Source organism: Echinops telfairi, unplaced genomic scaffold, assembly GCF_000313985.2.
Source record: "Echinops telfairi isolate 266 unplaced genomic scaffold, ASM31398v2 ScPeMD7_7469;HRSCAF=8507_0, whole genome shotgun sequence".
NCBI lineage: Eukaryota > Metazoa > Chordata > Mammalia > Afrosoricida > Tenrecidae > Echinops > Echinops telfairi.
The window spans coordinates 83,281,124-83,296,782 of NW_022111372.1; the positions used below are offsets into that span (position 1 = coordinate 83,281,124).

At 51.8% G+C, this 15,659-nt stretch overlaps 1 protein-coding gene across 2 annotated transcripts in view; it reads right to left on the minus strand.

Moving 5' to 3' along the window:
* Positions 1–15,659, minus strand: part of HMGXB3 (HMG-box containing 3) — a 52,256-nt gene that overhangs the window by 3,102 nt on the left and 33,495 nt on the right. For both annotated transcript variants that reach the window (XM_004697084.2, XM_045284626.1), the window contains 9 exons: positions 14,274–14,372; positions 12,282–12,431; positions 9,946–10,247; positions 9,385–9,512; positions 8,024–8,155; positions 6,834–7,018; positions 3,864–4,083; positions 2,437–2,570; positions 1,285–1,401 (listed from right to left, as the gene is read on the minus strand). In XM_004697084.2, the coding sequence (XP_004697141.1) occupies positions 1,285–1,401; positions 2,437–2,570; positions 3,864–4,083; positions 6,834–7,018; positions 8,024–8,155; positions 9,385–9,512; positions 9,946–10,247; positions 12,282–12,431; positions 14,274–14,372 (1,467 nt within the window). The remainder of the gene's footprint in view (positions 1–1,284; positions 1,402–2,436; positions 2,571–3,863; positions 4,084–6,833; positions 7,019–8,023; positions 8,156–9,384; positions 9,513–9,945; positions 10,248–12,281; positions 12,432–14,273; positions 14,373–15,659) is intronic.

Here is a 15,659-nt window from a genome sequence, read left to right on the forward strand (position 1 = left end):
GGGAAGCTATTTCAGTGGAATAAAGTCGCCACAGCCTGCGACAATAGTTCTGCAGGGACTGGACAAAGGCCTGAAACAGCAAGTCACAGGGAAGGACCTGCTCTGTGGGGTACCAGGCAGAGGTGAGCACTAAGATGGGAGGCATGACGACCCAGGAGGGAGCAGGCTGGCCAGTGAGGTCAGTAGAGTGATGGGGCCATGGCAGCTCTGCATGGGGGTGGGGACAGCCGGGCTCGGGCTGGCTGCCTTGCATCGATCGGGGTGGGTAGAAGTCCGAGAGCAGCTTTTAGCTTGGAGGCAGGCGAGCGAGCGAGCGAGCCAGCAGGGTGAGCTGGCTGCTTCAGCAGAAGCCTGCGGCTGATGGAGACTGCCGATGCCGCCTGACCCTGTCCAGAGGATGTGTTCATGGGGTCAGGGACCATTCTCAAGAGGAGCAGTTGAAAATTCACAGGGACGTGAGCTTACTGTCAGGGCTGTTCTACCCTCTGCATATGGTGCATTAGAGGCCAGGGGTGCTGACACACATCTCAAAGTGCACAGTCAGACCCCACAAAGGACTGTCAGGTTCAAAATGTGAGCAATCTCTGGTCTCCCCGTGTGGTAGTTGCATAATCTGGTGTCACTCTGACAGGAGTATAGAGTGAAGGAAGGGGTGGGGTCTGGCCTGACAATCAAGATGTAACCAGTTAGGCCTCTGTGTGGCATGATTTTCTCCTGGTTTTCCCTCCTTGGCGGTGTGAGAGACTCTCTGAAGACTCCCTGTGAGACATCCCTGAGGAGAAGCCATGTGGACCTACCCTGATGCAGCCATGGAAGCTGGAGAACCACGTGGAGACCCCCGACAGCGCTGAGATGCTTACACTGCCACTGGGTCCATAAGACTTGCTTCTACCCACTGCCTGTGATGGTCCTGCACTCGGTGCCATTGCATGTGGTCTGTGAGTCTGAAGAGGACTTTACAGATTGCTATCGGACATATGGGCTAATATCTTACAGAGTTCTGGACTTGATCTGGACTGGACTGGGACGTTTCTTCAATATTCAACTGCTGTTGTATATAAAATTGTTTCTTATATACATGAGTGCCTATGAATTTGTTTCTCTAGTCTACCCGGACTAATACACCCTCCATCACTCACCCCCCTCACTCTCCGAGGTTGCCACCACGTCCCCTTCTCTGTGAGGGACGCAGAGCAGCCCCTCTCAGCCACCACTGTCCTCAGCCCACAAGGAGGACAGGGGATGGGAACACACTCGCCCTGCTCCCCCGTGCGGCCCTCTTACCTGGTGGGGGCACACTTTGTAGATTTTACCCCCTGTGAGATGAGGAGGGGGCTGTCTTGCTCGGGCTCCATTCTGCACAGATTCGTAGAGGGCCAACAAGGAGAAGCAGAGCTGGTCCTGGCCGCAAGGAAAGGAAAAAGGCTGGTGAGTGGGGAGGAGCTACTCACGACACACCCTCACCCGTCAGGCCAGGGAAAGCTGCAGAGGAGCCAGCACCTCCGTGGACCCGAAGGAAGCCCAGCATCTTTGACAACCCAGAGGCACATGGAAAGGACATGCTGTCAGAAGGAAGCACCTGCTTGCTCGCTCACTCACTCACTCGCTTATGCACATCAACAAAGCCAGCTGCCACGAGCACTCTGAATCACATAGTCCTCTGTGTGTCAGGTTAAGTAAAAAAGTACTGGTATAAAGTCAGAGAAACTAAATGAACAAAAATACGAAGCTACTTTCTGCCCCCACCCCCGGTGCCACCAACACAATTTTCTTAAAATTTCATTAATAAGCCTCTACAATCATGTCCGTCTTTCAAGACAATCTATAAAGCGTATTCCCTTGGAGTTCCCAAAACCTCCTGAGCGGAGCCCGCAGACCTTCTCAGAAGCCTGTGGGATTGGAGCTTCCTCTGAAGGCACTCTGACGACACCGGGACAGATACGGCCCCAAGAGCACGTGTCTGCAGCCGGCCGCTGATTGCAGACATGTCTGCCACAGCGCTGCTTTTCATGAAGCCCAGGAGTGGGTGGCGTGGAACCCGAAGAGAAATACGTCCTGACTGACTCTCTCTAAGAGCTTGGAGCGGCGCTAACCAGACACTCCATAGAGCACACTCCTCATGACCACCTCATGAGCTCTGCATGCTGGCCACTTCTGGACTCGGCAACAATGGACAGCATTTCAGGGGCCAACGGAGGATAACAAGGCTCAGAATGGTAAAGTAGCTTGTCCACGGGCATACACAGAGGCAGGACTAGGGTCGTGACCTGGAAGAGAATAGCCGACTGCAGGCAAAGGCCTCAGTCACCTTGGGATCAGGCTGCTCTCTCCCAGGCCTCCCTGACCACCAGCACCCTGTGCCAACACAAGTGACCAGAAAAGCTGACCACTCAGCCTGCTCCCACAGCCCCTGCCTCCCTGCGGCCCGAGGTTCACCTTGGAGTCTTCTGCCCCAAAGGGGATGTTGCAGCGGCCCAGCAGCTGCCGGAGCTCCTCCTCACTGTAGGAGCCCATCTGCTCGAGCTTGCAGGCCCCTTCCTGGAGCAGCCTCACCAAGGCACTGCCACTGCCTGCAAGGGAAGACGGCACAGTGCTGAGGGAGGGCGCTGCTGCCCCCAAGGGGCCATGGGCAGCTGCACGGGGACCAGCTGAACCAAGGGCTTCAGGGTACACAACAGTCGGTAATGGGTGCACTCTGCACGGGTTCTGTCCTTGGTGCTGGGAGAGGTGAGGCCCGCGGCAAGTCTGAGGTTTCTCAGCACGGACTCTGTGCCTTGGGGCACCTACAAGTGAGATGTGCAGTAGACAGCCCTACAGGACCCCAGTGTGTCTCAGCGAGGAACATCTCCTGAGCTTTGTCTGCACCAGCAGTGACAATGCACCGCAGCTCTGGCTTCAGAAATCGTGCCTACAAGCCTGGGCCTAGGCCTGGCCAGCCGAGTCATCAACAAATCGGCCATTCCTGGGCTGGAAACGGGAAAGAGAGGCGAGGCCGCAGCATCTAGTGTCGGGAAACACTGTTTCCAGTTGTGGATCACAGCAGGTCCTAGTCAGCATTTTTGAGGAGGAAATAGAAAAACAGAAAATAAAGCATTCTGCACTTAGTAAGAGCAAGCAGCGCTTTCTGGACATTTTGTCGGCTGTAGGCACATGCTCACGTACACACGAGGGGGTCCCCAAAAAAGTACACCAGGGGGTACCCAGAAAAAACACCACCCACAGGGAAAAAGCTCCACAGCCGGAGTGTAGTTCACATGTTTCCGGCTCGGTGAGGAGTTAGTGCACCCCATGGCATCACCCGAGTGCCCCTCGTATACACAGGGGTCATTCCTAATCCTGATGCGGGAGCTGTTTCTTACCGAGTTACGGTTAAACAAGTTAAAGACATTTTTTAAGGCAGCAGATCAGCACTGGACTGTGACTGGTTCACGCATCTTCTTCACCGGCCTTGGAGGGCAGGACCATTTTCAGCCTCCGCTCTTTGTGGATGAAGCCACGGAAGCTCCGGGAGGTGAAGGGAATTGCCGGAGGCCACCGAGCACAGCCGAGCAAACCCAAGTTGTCAGAAATCTATGTTCTTGATGAGCTCGTCCAAGATTTCTCACCATGTCATCAACAAGTCACTGGCAAAGACCTGTCTGAAAGGTGTACTCCTTGCCTCCTGCCTGCCTGTGGGCCAGGGCCCTCCCCAGATCACTAGCCGTGAGCAGTGTGTGCCCTGTCCCAAACCATGTGGCCAGCAGCTTTTCAAAACTCTGGACTAAGACTTCCACCTCTAGGACATTCTGTCATAGGTTGTCATTTGTGCTGTCTTGCTGTGGACCGCCCTTCCCTGAGCCCAGTCAGCGAGCAGGTAGTCTTACCAGGTGCTGGCCGCACATCCAGGTTTTTGTCTTTCTCAGTGTTGACGACCACAGCTCCTCTCATGAGTGGTGGGAAGAAGGGGGCGATCACAGAGGCATCAAACTTGGTGATAGGGATGCTGGCCGGGAACGCCACCTGCTCAATCACCTCCGTCTCCATCGTGGCCCAAAAGTCCTCCATGTTTACCTCACTGGAGCCCAAGAACTCAGGCCAGGTGAACTAAAAGGTCAGGATAAAAAAGGCCAAGCTGTAGGAACCATAGAACATTAGTAACAGAATACCATTTGCTCTTCTTTATACACACTGGGAAACAGGCTGTGAAAGGGGGTGAGAGGGTGTCTGGTAGCCACGCACGGCAGGGCGCCCCAAAATCGGCAACTCAATACCCAAGTAACTTTTGGTCTCATGTCTTTCTGCCGCACCACAGCAGCCCCCCAGCTTAAAGACTCCCTCAGCACCATGCTGCTATCTCAGCGCTGTCCTTTTCCGTCCTGTGAGCAAAGGGGGTACAGGAAACAGGGCTCAGCTGCCAACCAAAAGTTGATGGCTTGACATTCAAACCACCAGCCATTCTGCAGGAGAGAGAGGTGGCAGGCTGCTTCTATAAAGATTGCAAACCCTATGGGGCAGTCCTGTCCCACAGGATCATTCTGAGTCTGAACTGACTGGCTAACAATGGCATGGGAGTACCCACTAAGTATTAGCTATCCTCTAATTAGCTATTACTGGTGGTGCCTCGGGCTGAACACTGCATTGCTAACAACAGGTTGGCAGTTCAAATCCACAAGCTGTCTACTCCTACATAAGGTCACCGTGAGTCAGAATCGATAACAGCAGTGGGTTTTCTTAAATATAAGCCTGAGAGATGCCTGAGGCCACTAGTAGATCTAGGGCCAGAACGAGCCTGTGCACACAGGCCTGGTTCCATAGCCCAAACCTTTACTACCTATCCCTGTTGGCAGGAAGACTTCCCACAAGCAGAATCCTGCCTGGTGAGAGTCAGCTGTCTTCAAAGGAAGGCCCAGCCAATGCTTCACCTCCTCAGCAAGGACCTCCCAGACTGTGCCAACCTCCAGCGCTCTCGTCGACCTCACACAGCATGCACTCATCTAGGGCAGCCCCCCACCACGTGTGCCCTCCTGTCTGTGTGGCCCTGCTCGGGCCACCACCCACAGTAGCACTCTAGGTACCTGGGCCCCGCCTCATCTGCTGAGTTCAGGAATGAGCATTTCAAGAGGTTCCAAGGACGGTGGTTCCTATGGTGTGCTCCCCAGGTGACATCACCTGGGCCCTTGTCAAAAACGCACGCTCGTGGGCCCCACCTCAAATTAACGGGATCAGAAACTCAGTGAGTGGGTAAGTGAGGTCGAGCAAGCCCCAACGGTGTAAAGTTTGAGTCCATCTGCTCCACAGAGGGCAGGGGCGGAGCAGGCTGTGTGCCTCGCGGTAACAGACGTGGCTGCCACTATCGGCCCAGGTCCTCCTCGGTACAGTCCCTGTGTGGAGAGCCTGAAGTCTCCTCTCAAAGACAGCTGCATGCCTACATTTTTGCCTACAGCAACAACAAAAACCGTCTCTTCTATTTCATAGACTCCAGAGCTCCCGGTTCACACACAAAATACAGAGCAATGAAGCCAGTGCTGGCTGCTGAGGAAGAAGTGTCTGACACCAGTGGGGAAGGACAGGCACGGGCGAGGGAGGGCATGCTAGCCCACTTGGGGCGGAAGGAGCCTGTGGGGGGAGGGGCCCAGCAGGACCAGGAGAGGTCTGCGTGGCAGGGAGGTGGGCTTCTGGGAACCAGAAAGCTTCTCTGTGGTCAGTTGTGATCAGAGAAGCCAGGGGGTTCTGGCGAGAGCAGCCACGCCCAGCAGCTCTGACTGGACCAGGTCCGGTCTCGACCCCTCCCCTTCCTGGCAGGTGGCCTTGGGCCAGTCCAAGTGGGCTTCAGCTTGCTCTTCTAGGGAAGCCTCACAGGCTGGGGTGAGTACGTAGAAACAGAGGATGAACATGGCACATGAAAGAAAGACTCCACAGCTCTTCATGCATGATGACTAGCCTCTCTCTTAAATAACCGGTCTGAAAATGTCTGAGCCAACAGCTTACGTCAGTTCCTCTCCGCCCATTTTGGGCAAACAGTTCGTTTCTGTAAGCACAGTTAAATGCCTTATATTTTAAGGTGTCTCGTTTTGCACCACCAGGCTTCAAACAGCACTGGCTCAATCTGTGTCCTCTTTGTAACTGGGGCAAAGGGCAAGGAAGGACAGGCATCACAGGCTTGCCGTGTGCTCGCTGCACGGTGAGCTGGACACCCCCCCCCCTTCTGCTCGGATCACAGATGTGGGCATTACATGAAAATCCCCCTCGCCCAGCCACTCCACTGTTCTTGGTGTTACAGGCTATGTCGGGTCTGGGCTCCCGCAGCCTCCCTGAGGCTCTAGATCCTACTTTCCTGCCCTGCCCCCGCCACATGGGTCTCCTTGTCGCTCCAGTCACGCCCTAGTGGTCCTGCCTCAGACCCTGTCCCCACTAGTGCCTCAGCCTGGAATGTTCTGCTCTGAAGCTCTTACCTAAATGCCACCTATCAGAGAAGCCTTCCTTGGACTACCACACATCAAAGCTAGCCGCCCCTTTCGACCACCTTGCTGCCCCTCCCTCTCCCAGCACTAGCCCCTCCTGGCCTGTCTGTTTTGGTCTATCTCCCGCACGCCGAAGCGAGCTCTGTGAGGGCAACAGGCGGTCTCTGTTCTTTCCCATGCCGGCAGAGCGTGCCTCAGTTCTTGCTCGATGAATTGTTGACTGAGGAGGTGGACACACAATACTTGCTTCCTCTGGCCTTCCCTAGATGCAGCCCCGGGACTGTGGCCACGGGCCGCACCTGGGGAAGGACTGGAACCCCAGCTGCTTCTCTGCAGGGTGACGGCTGCCTCCCGCTCTTCTGAAGCTGCATCCCAGGGCTGGGAAGCACTTACCTCCACACTCTTCAGTGCCAGCACGTTCTCCTCACTCCTCTGGGCCATTTCCACTTTGGGGGCCACACCACAGATGCCACAGATCATGTCATTGTAGTCTCGGACAGTGAGGCACTCGAAAGCCCAGTAGCCGTTGGACAGCAGCTCCTGCAGCTGGCTCAGCTCCTCCGAGGTGAGCGTCTTCTCTGAAGGGGGCAAGAACACAGAGAATGTCAGGGGCAGGCTGACAAGGCTCAGGATGGACCAGCGAGGAAAGCGAGAACAGTCTCGTCCCTAACCCTCAGGAGCCGTCGGTCCAAGGGGACCCACCCCAGCCTTCAAATGCTCAGCTGGCAGCTCCAAGAGCAGTCCCAGCCTGCTGGGATGGCGGCCAGGTGTTAAGTACCTATGAGGTATGGGTACTGTGCTGAGCGCGCTCCAGCTTTAAATGCATCATCTCCTGTAACTCAAATGTCATGAGCCCTCTTCTTAGAACTGGAGTAACAGAGGCCAAGGATGTATAACTTGCTCAAGGTTCCACTGCCTAGTGAGAGCGCCAAGACTCAACTACAGGCCTGGCCAACTCCATGACCGGTTCTCTTCTCTGTCCTCTCACCAGGCAAGGGCTGGGGGTGGGAGCACACCCCAAGGAGCCAGGAAAACAGCAACAGAAGTAAGGAGAGCTGGAGTGGAAGGCTTCCTTGAAACCACGGTGGCCCCACCTCCGGCGCACACAGCCTTGGGACTGGGGGCAAACAGTCAGAAGCTGTGTATTCAGAATGAGTCCAACTAACAAGAAACGACACAGAGCAAGACCCTCGATGAGACGGGCTGACACGGTGGCTGCAACCATGGGCTCAAACACAGCAATTGTGCAGATGGCACAGGACCAGGCGGTGCACAGGTTCACTCTGGGTTGGAGCCGACTTGGAGGCACTTAACAAGCAGAGACCAAGAAAATCTCCACCCACAGGATGCGCGTCTAACAGCAGTGTCCATCCCTTGCTAAGGGATCCTGGCTGCATGGAGGGACTCACATTTCCCAGAGCTACTGTGCATTTGTAAAACTCAACAGGAAGAGTGCAGCAGGTCAAGGTCTCCTTTTCAAAACAGCAGGCTCTCCCCCAAGCTGTCTTGCTTAGCCAGCGGCCATGACTGGACTTCCCAGGGAGCCCCAGCCCAGCCTCGGGAGGTAGGAGGCCAACTGGTACCCGTCTGCTCCTGCACGGACTTCAGCACAGCGCCGACGGCCTCGCGAGGGTCCTCTCCCAGCTTGATCTGGTTCCGGATGGCAAAGAGCAGATCCAGGCTCACCAGAAGCTTGTTCCCCACATTAAAGAGACCTGTCAGGTTAGAGAGAAAACAGACATACACTGTGATAGCCCTCCATCCACTCTGACAGAAAATGGGACACAAAATAAGCACGCATGGACAGGAAACTTAAAGTAGGGTATGTTCATAAAATAGTCATCATAACAAATAAGGTCCCGTCGATGTGCTCTGACACGCACTGGCCCATGAAATAACACGAGTAGATTATTGTTTTTAACATTAAAACGTTCAGTAATTCCCCTCCCCACCCTGCCCCCACCAAGTCCGTCAAGACCCACAGAGCTCTGCTTCCTCTATGTTAATGAACAACTGCAGGCTGGGGCAAGGCCAGCAGCATCCTTTAGGCTCGGGTGTGGAGGGAACACAACGAAGGCTAAATCATCCCTCCACCAAATTCTGGAAGAAATGCATCCAGAGAAATCTAAATGGAGACTGTTGAAGCCCAATGCAAGAAAGCCAGTTTGGACGATGTGCTGTCCCTACAAGGCTGGAAGGCCTTGGTTTAAGTATCACAGTCTGGAAGCACAAAGGAGAAGATCAGAGCTCCGATTACATATCGTTACACACAACAAAAGCAAACTAAAGCTGTGCTTAAACACAGGCAAATAACGTTAACAGACTGAAAAGACAATCGACAAACTGAAGGACAAACTGTTTTGACAATGCACAGTGGTGTCGGTTGGGAACCGCTTCTAAATGTCTGTGGGAAAAGTTCCTCATGATTTCCCCACCAAAGTCTGGAAGCAGCCCCGTACTATCTGAATATGTGAGACACCCTGAGGGAGACTGGTGGTCAGAGGCCAGGGGCAGTGCGACAGACTGTGAGGACGGCACTGCTCTGTGTGCCAAAGCACATCTTACTGCATACGGCTCTCCACACTGTAACTCGTGACAGGGACAGACGGCCTCACTCTTCTCCCAGAATCCGCTGAGGCGTTTGAACTACCAACCTTGAGGTTAGCAGTCCAAGGCTTGCAGCGAACCAGGGTGCTTTGGATCTTAATTTCTTCTTGTCTGCATTTTCCAATTGTACTACTCTAACATCTGCCGTTCTTACATTGAATCTCGTGTTTAAGATCTCAGGTAACACCCTAATTCTGGCAAGGTGAATGTGATCTGGGACAGAGGCCTGCAGGAGGCATTCCCCCACCCACCCCCCACCCCCCGCCCCCGAGTGTTCAAAGAACCAAAGGTTGGACCCAAGGAAGGTGCTATCCAGGAAAAGAAAACGGGTGCCCACCTGTGTAGATGTCCATGAAGCTGTGCAGGGCCAGACAATGGGGGTTCAGACACATCTTCACTTGGGCAGTCACCACCTGCAGCCGGCTAGCTGTCAGAAGCCAGCACTCCTGAGGCCCGGCCAAGGAGCTGGTACCAAAACATCACAACAGAAACACAGAACGGGAGTTCTTAATGAATGTCCTCCCAGGGATCTGTGATCCAGACACCTATGCAGCAGGACAGTGAAGGTGGCGGAGCTTGGGTCCCAAGGTTTTCTAGGTGGATGCTGGGTCTGTGGAGCACCCTCACATTTATTTAATACCTCTCAGCTTATTAATAATTTCACCAATCCACTTAACTCCCAAAGCCAAGCCCTCTACCGGGCGGTCTCGCTGGGAATGAAATCTTAAATGAATAACAGACTCAGACGTTTTCAATTAAAAAAGTGAATAATGACCAACTAATGATGATGACGACTTTAGCAATCAATAAGGTAAAGAAAACCAGAAGCACCATCTTTAAGCGTTCTGGAGGGGTGTGTGGGCTCTAAGGGCAGAAGAGATCTGGAAGGGGTGCTTACTTCTGTCCCCCTTTGAATAACGAGCTGTTACAGAGAAGGCACTGCGTGGACGGAGACTCGTAGTAATTCGACCAGGAGGTCTGCTCGATGGTGACTGTCTCCTCACTCACGTTGGACAGAATGAGCCGGGAGCTGTTGAGCTCGTGAATCAAGGCGAAGACCTCCGTCAGCTCGGACTCGTTCTCAGGGATCTGCAGGACCCTGCGCAGCAGCTGCAGGGTGGACTGGCGCTGGGTCTCCCGCTGGGCTGCACTCAGGGGCTCAGTGGTGCTCAGTACCTCTGGGAGGGGTGTGCTCGCTTCCTGGCAAGAGAACAGATGGCTAAGCACACAGGGCAGAAAGGGAGAAGTCCCCGGTCAAAAGAAGGAGAGGCTGCAGGCAGCCCCGGGATGGGCCCAAGACAGAGAGATGAGGACCCGAGCTGGTTGCTCACTGCATGCGTGACAGCACCGCATGCTTTCTCTCTCTCTCTGTGCGCTGTTTCTCCATCACCAAATGAACATTAGACTCTTCTTGGTAATGCATTCAAGAGCCAGCTTCCATGCAAGAGGTGTGAGCTTGGAGAGAATCTGATTTGGTTTTGAGTTGTGTATGCCACGCTGTGACATGTGTGGCCAAAGGAAATTTATTTAACTTTGTGAGCTTCAGTGTCCTAACCTGTGAAAGGGAGATTAAATTCCTTCCGATCTCTTAAGAGTTGTTGCATGGTTGAAGGAGATAGTGTCTGGGGTGCAATGACTACTCTGTGAACCTGGTTTTGATACGTAAGCCAATTATCTGTACTGAAAGCCTGTCTTGCTAACCACCAAAGGATTTGTCTTTAATTCTTCACAGCTTCTGGGACAAGGAAACTTTACACGCTAGACTAAGTTTCCAGAAACAAGGCTCTACAACAATTAGAAGCAGGTCTTTCTAGGCAGGGCCCTTTTCTGGGGCGGTCCCGCCATGGTCCGTTTCACCAAGTTAACTATACCCTCCTTCAGGCTCCCGAGTGGCCCCCTTAGAGTCAGTGCAAACCACCACCTCCCTCTGCAGTGATAAGGCCACCGCCAATCTGCTGATTCCTAATACCAGCCAGAGGCCTAGCACATAGCAGGTGCTGGCCCACATGTACTGGACATATTACATACGTTGCTTTATAGAAGCAAATTATAATGTGGAACTTCGACTGCTCCGTGGAAGAAAGATGAGGCTTTTTATTTATTCCCATTAAGAGTTATAGTCTCAAAAACCTACAGAGGCAGTTCTAGTCTGTCCTATAGGGTCACTATGAGTCAGAATTAACTCAATGGCAGTTTGTTTTTGTTTGAAACTGTCAACTTCTCAAAGGAAAGGACCACGCTCTATTCATATTTGCACCTCCAAAGGCCTGGCCCATAAGAGGCACTATGTGTTAACTAAAGAAATGAATGAATGCAAACAGCTGACTGGCACTAGACTGCTAAGCTACCCTGGGAGGTTGTGTGTGCCCTGTCATGCTTATGCTGAGCATGGACTACACTACTTTCAATTCAAGCCAGAGGCAAAAGATGGAAAGGACTACGGCCAATCCAGCCCAGAGATACTTGGTCTCAGGGTAGAACAAACTGCACAGGAAATGGATGCCCACCAGGGAGCTCCAAAGACCAATAAACAAAAAACCAAACTCACTTCCATGGAGTTCAGACTCACAGTGACCCCAACGTGGGGTGGTGAGGCTGTCAACCTGCTTTCTGAAGTTGGACTAAACTATTTGGATAATGAAACGTTCTGTTTGCCTTCCTAGGACACTAGGAAATTCAGAAGATATCTGAAATGCCCATTTTACCTAATTCAAATAATAATAATATATTAACTAATAAAGAGTGCTAGGAAGGCAAACAGAACGTTTCATTATCCAAACAGTTTGGTCCAACTTCAGAAAGCAGGTTTGACAAGCCTGCTAGAAATAAAGCTTGAGGTTAGCAGAAAGGTTCTGCAAGGGGTCAGAGAGAGAAACAGCAATCTAATCAACAAAGTGTTGGACTCCTCCAAGCAATTACTCAGAGCTAAGATTATGCAACCCTTTCAGCCCTTTTCCCCAAAGCCCATTTCAAAGTGCATGCTGCCATTTTCCTCAGCGATTAATGGTTCTCTTGGTTCACTGCGCCAGATCTTCAGAGATCTACACCTGCACCTTGGCAAGGAAGCCCACAGAGACGGTATCTGACTTGCTCAGGGTTCAGATCTTATAAGCTGGTTCCAGTTCTAGTGGCTAACGACTATGGTATACTGAGAAACTTTATTTCCATTTAAGTACACTTGCTAACAGTCACCATCCAATCCCAAGGCCAGGGGAGGAGTTTGAAGGAACTCACAATAGCCTTGGTGGTTTTCTCAGTTCGGTCTTTGGCAAGGTTAAAACCACAACTGGGGCAAATCCTTGGTTTGTGCCGGTTGGTGTACACGTAGCTGCAAGAGGGATTCTTGCACTTTCCCCGGCCTCTCGATGTAGCCAGGCCCAAGTCCTAAAAAATAAGACAAACATTCAATTTTAGAAAAGGTAAGTTACACCTGGGCAGAGCCAAGAACCAGGATAACCCCCCACCAGCAAGCCCGAGTAAAGAGTAGCATAGCAGGACCATCTTGCTGTAAAGACGGACATGACTTTCAAGATTATTATAGATGCAGGCTGCCTCATCTTTCTCCACAGTGGGTGTGGGTGGGCTGGAAGCCCTGACCTCTGGGTCAGCAGCCCAGCCTTTAATCCACCGCATCACTAGAGCTCATGAAACCACTTGATAGGGTTGCAATAGTATGAGGTGCTTGTGCCCCACCAAGGGGATCAGAGAGATTGCTAATAAATAAGGTGCAGGACTGTGCAAATAGCGTATGCAACAACCCTAAGGTGGGGGGGTTGGTCAGTGTGCCATCCCAGAAGTGGAAAGGGAGGCATTTCATGACCACAAAAAACAAGCCAGGAGTGGACTGTGTCTTTGGACCCTGTGCTGAGAACCTCCCTGATGCAGGAGACAAAGAACTGTAACCCAGGAGACAGTAAGAGATGGGAAAAGCAGCAGGAGAGAAAGCGGGTAACAGGACCACGGCAGAGCGGTGGGCTTCCTGGCCCAGAGTGAGAATGCGGGATACCTTTGGGCAGGGCACTTGGTGGAGCTGGAGTTGAGCTTACCTTTGTGTTTACTGGTGGAGGGGGATTCTCTAGGCATTTACTGACAGAGCTAGCTACAAGAGCTCTGCTAACACTCGGATGAGCAAAGCAAAGACCAAAGGGCTGCATGAGGTCAAGAGATGAGGGACAGAGAGGTATGCTGGCAGGCATTGCTAAGAAAAGGCTGTCCTGATGGAAGAACTGTATCCACAGTAGTTTCTGGTCCTAGATTGTAGCCTGTCACTCACCTAATATACCCCATAATCCTAAGTCTTACCTGTGGGTTTTGTGTGGCCATTGCACACTATTGAACCCAGCAAAGGGGGAAAGTGTGCTACGGAAGGGACAGCTGGTGGAAAGGCTGAAGGGTGGAGGCATGTCTGGCCTCTGGCTCACAGGAATTGGGCTGCTGAGCTTCAAGATTATGAGAGTGATGCGGTGCCTACTATGCTAAGGTGGCACTTTGGGCTGTGGATCTTGACTCTCCTTACCTTTATGAAGTGACACATCAGACCCTGTCATGCTATTTCTCCAAACTGATATAAGTACGCTTCAAAAATCCTGCAGAAAAATCCCATGGTCTCTCTGAACTTCTCAAGTCCCTGTCCCCGTGTAGATGGTGACTGACTTACTATCAGCAGAAAGGAAAGAACCTTGCCCTTGGTCGTATGGCACAGCACAGTAGGGACAGAGCCAGAACTGCCTTTGGACTCAGTCAGCTGTCCAGTATTTGCTCCACTGTGCCCTGCTGGTTAGCCCGCAGAAGGCCAAGCCAGAGCCACACGTGGGTGTGAATGCGGGCTGGCGTAAGAGGAGGACGGGACCCTGGCGAGAAAGACTAGGCCCAACAAGAAAAGGCCTTTTCCTCAAGAAGCTCACCACTAGAGGAAAGCAGAACACTCCCCAAACTCACCTGCGAAAGACCCTTTCTAGGCTAAACGCGTGAAGGCCTGGTCATTGCCATTGCTGGATGGGCCCTCAGCTGCAACAGTACCCTGATCTGAGAAGAACCTACACTTTACAGGTCTCACTTGGGGAGGGAAAAACAAAGCTGACTCACCCAGCCCTTTGTATCAGTGTTGGATCTTCAGCCTCAGTAATCTCTACCTTGCCTAGCCTCAACACCAACTACCACTCCCACACCCACACTGCACCCTCCACCACAAAACCAAAACACCCTCCATGGCACCCCACTACTTACCAGTGTGACAGTGCAACTGTACTTATACGGAGGAAACATATCAGGCTTGACCTCTACAACTTTGACCTGAGACGCCCTTGGAGCCGGGCCGTTTGGCAGCTGTGGATCAGAACACACACTATTCAGTGCTTTTGAACCCTAGTGAATCCCCAAGTCCTGTGCCTTGGAATAGCTTGAGGAAATCATATCCAAGGGTATTATGCTTCAAAGGATCCTTGTGGGCTGCAGACCAGCAGTCACCCAGGTCACCAAAGGTTGAGTGTCACTTTCAAGTCCAGGGAGTGCCACGTTCCTCTTGCAACAGCTAACAAGGTATACTAGAAGCAGGATGCATTGTATTGAACCTTCCTTTTCTTCTCTAAGACCTTGCATACACCCACAGTTGCCACCACCTCTGGGTGACCAGCAGAGCAAAGTAAGAGCCAGGTGATATTCTGCCAGGGAAACTTTAGAGCCATCACAGTGATGCGGCAAAGCACATGGCAAGAGTGGCCACAGTCTGATTGCCCTCCCGTAACTACTCGGTCTTTGGTAGTGTTTGTAAAATGGGGACCATAAGTCAATGTGGTACCATGGAATTAATTCAGGAGGTTGAAACCAGCACTTTGCAAACAGAAATGGAAAATGCCAGAATTATTCCAAATAAAGTTTCACATTCAAATTTTAATGTATATACATATGGTTAGACACATATATGAGAGATCTTCAGAAATTCATGGGAAAATGTAACTTTTAGTTCCATTTTCCATGAACTTTTTGAAGACTCCTTGAATGTTTGCTGGGTTGTGATACAAAACTGTGTCTATTGCCATGGGTCAGGTCATTGTCAAAAAGTTTGCAAAACACGAACCCAAAGAATTTAATTATTCTAGCCACCTGTGACAAAATAACTAAAAGTTAGAATGAATGTGCTTGAACACACAGGATTTTGACACACTGACCATCAATAGTAGGCTCATGAGGACTTATTTTCTTCCTAGTTTACCTTTATTTTGTGTTTCTACAAGAACCAGGCATCCCTTTAAGAAAGCTACAGAGGGGTCCTGGTGAGGCAATGGTTAAGCACTCATCTGTAAACCGAACTGACAGTTAGAGCCCCCCAGCAGCGTTGTCAGAAAAGCCCTGGCGAGCCATCTGCTCCTGTGAAGACTCCAGACTGGGCAGCCCTGTGGGGCCGGTCCAATCTGTCCTAAGGGTCACCGAGTCATAAGTGACCAGACAGCACACGACAACAACAAAGAGCCACAAGAACAAAATGTATTACCGGATCTTAGATTTGATTCTGTACTGAAGGGAGGAAGCACTATAAAGAACAGAACTGGGTATAACTGATAAAATCTGAATATGATTACTAAAATGCTGTATCAATGTGTCAGAGAATATCTC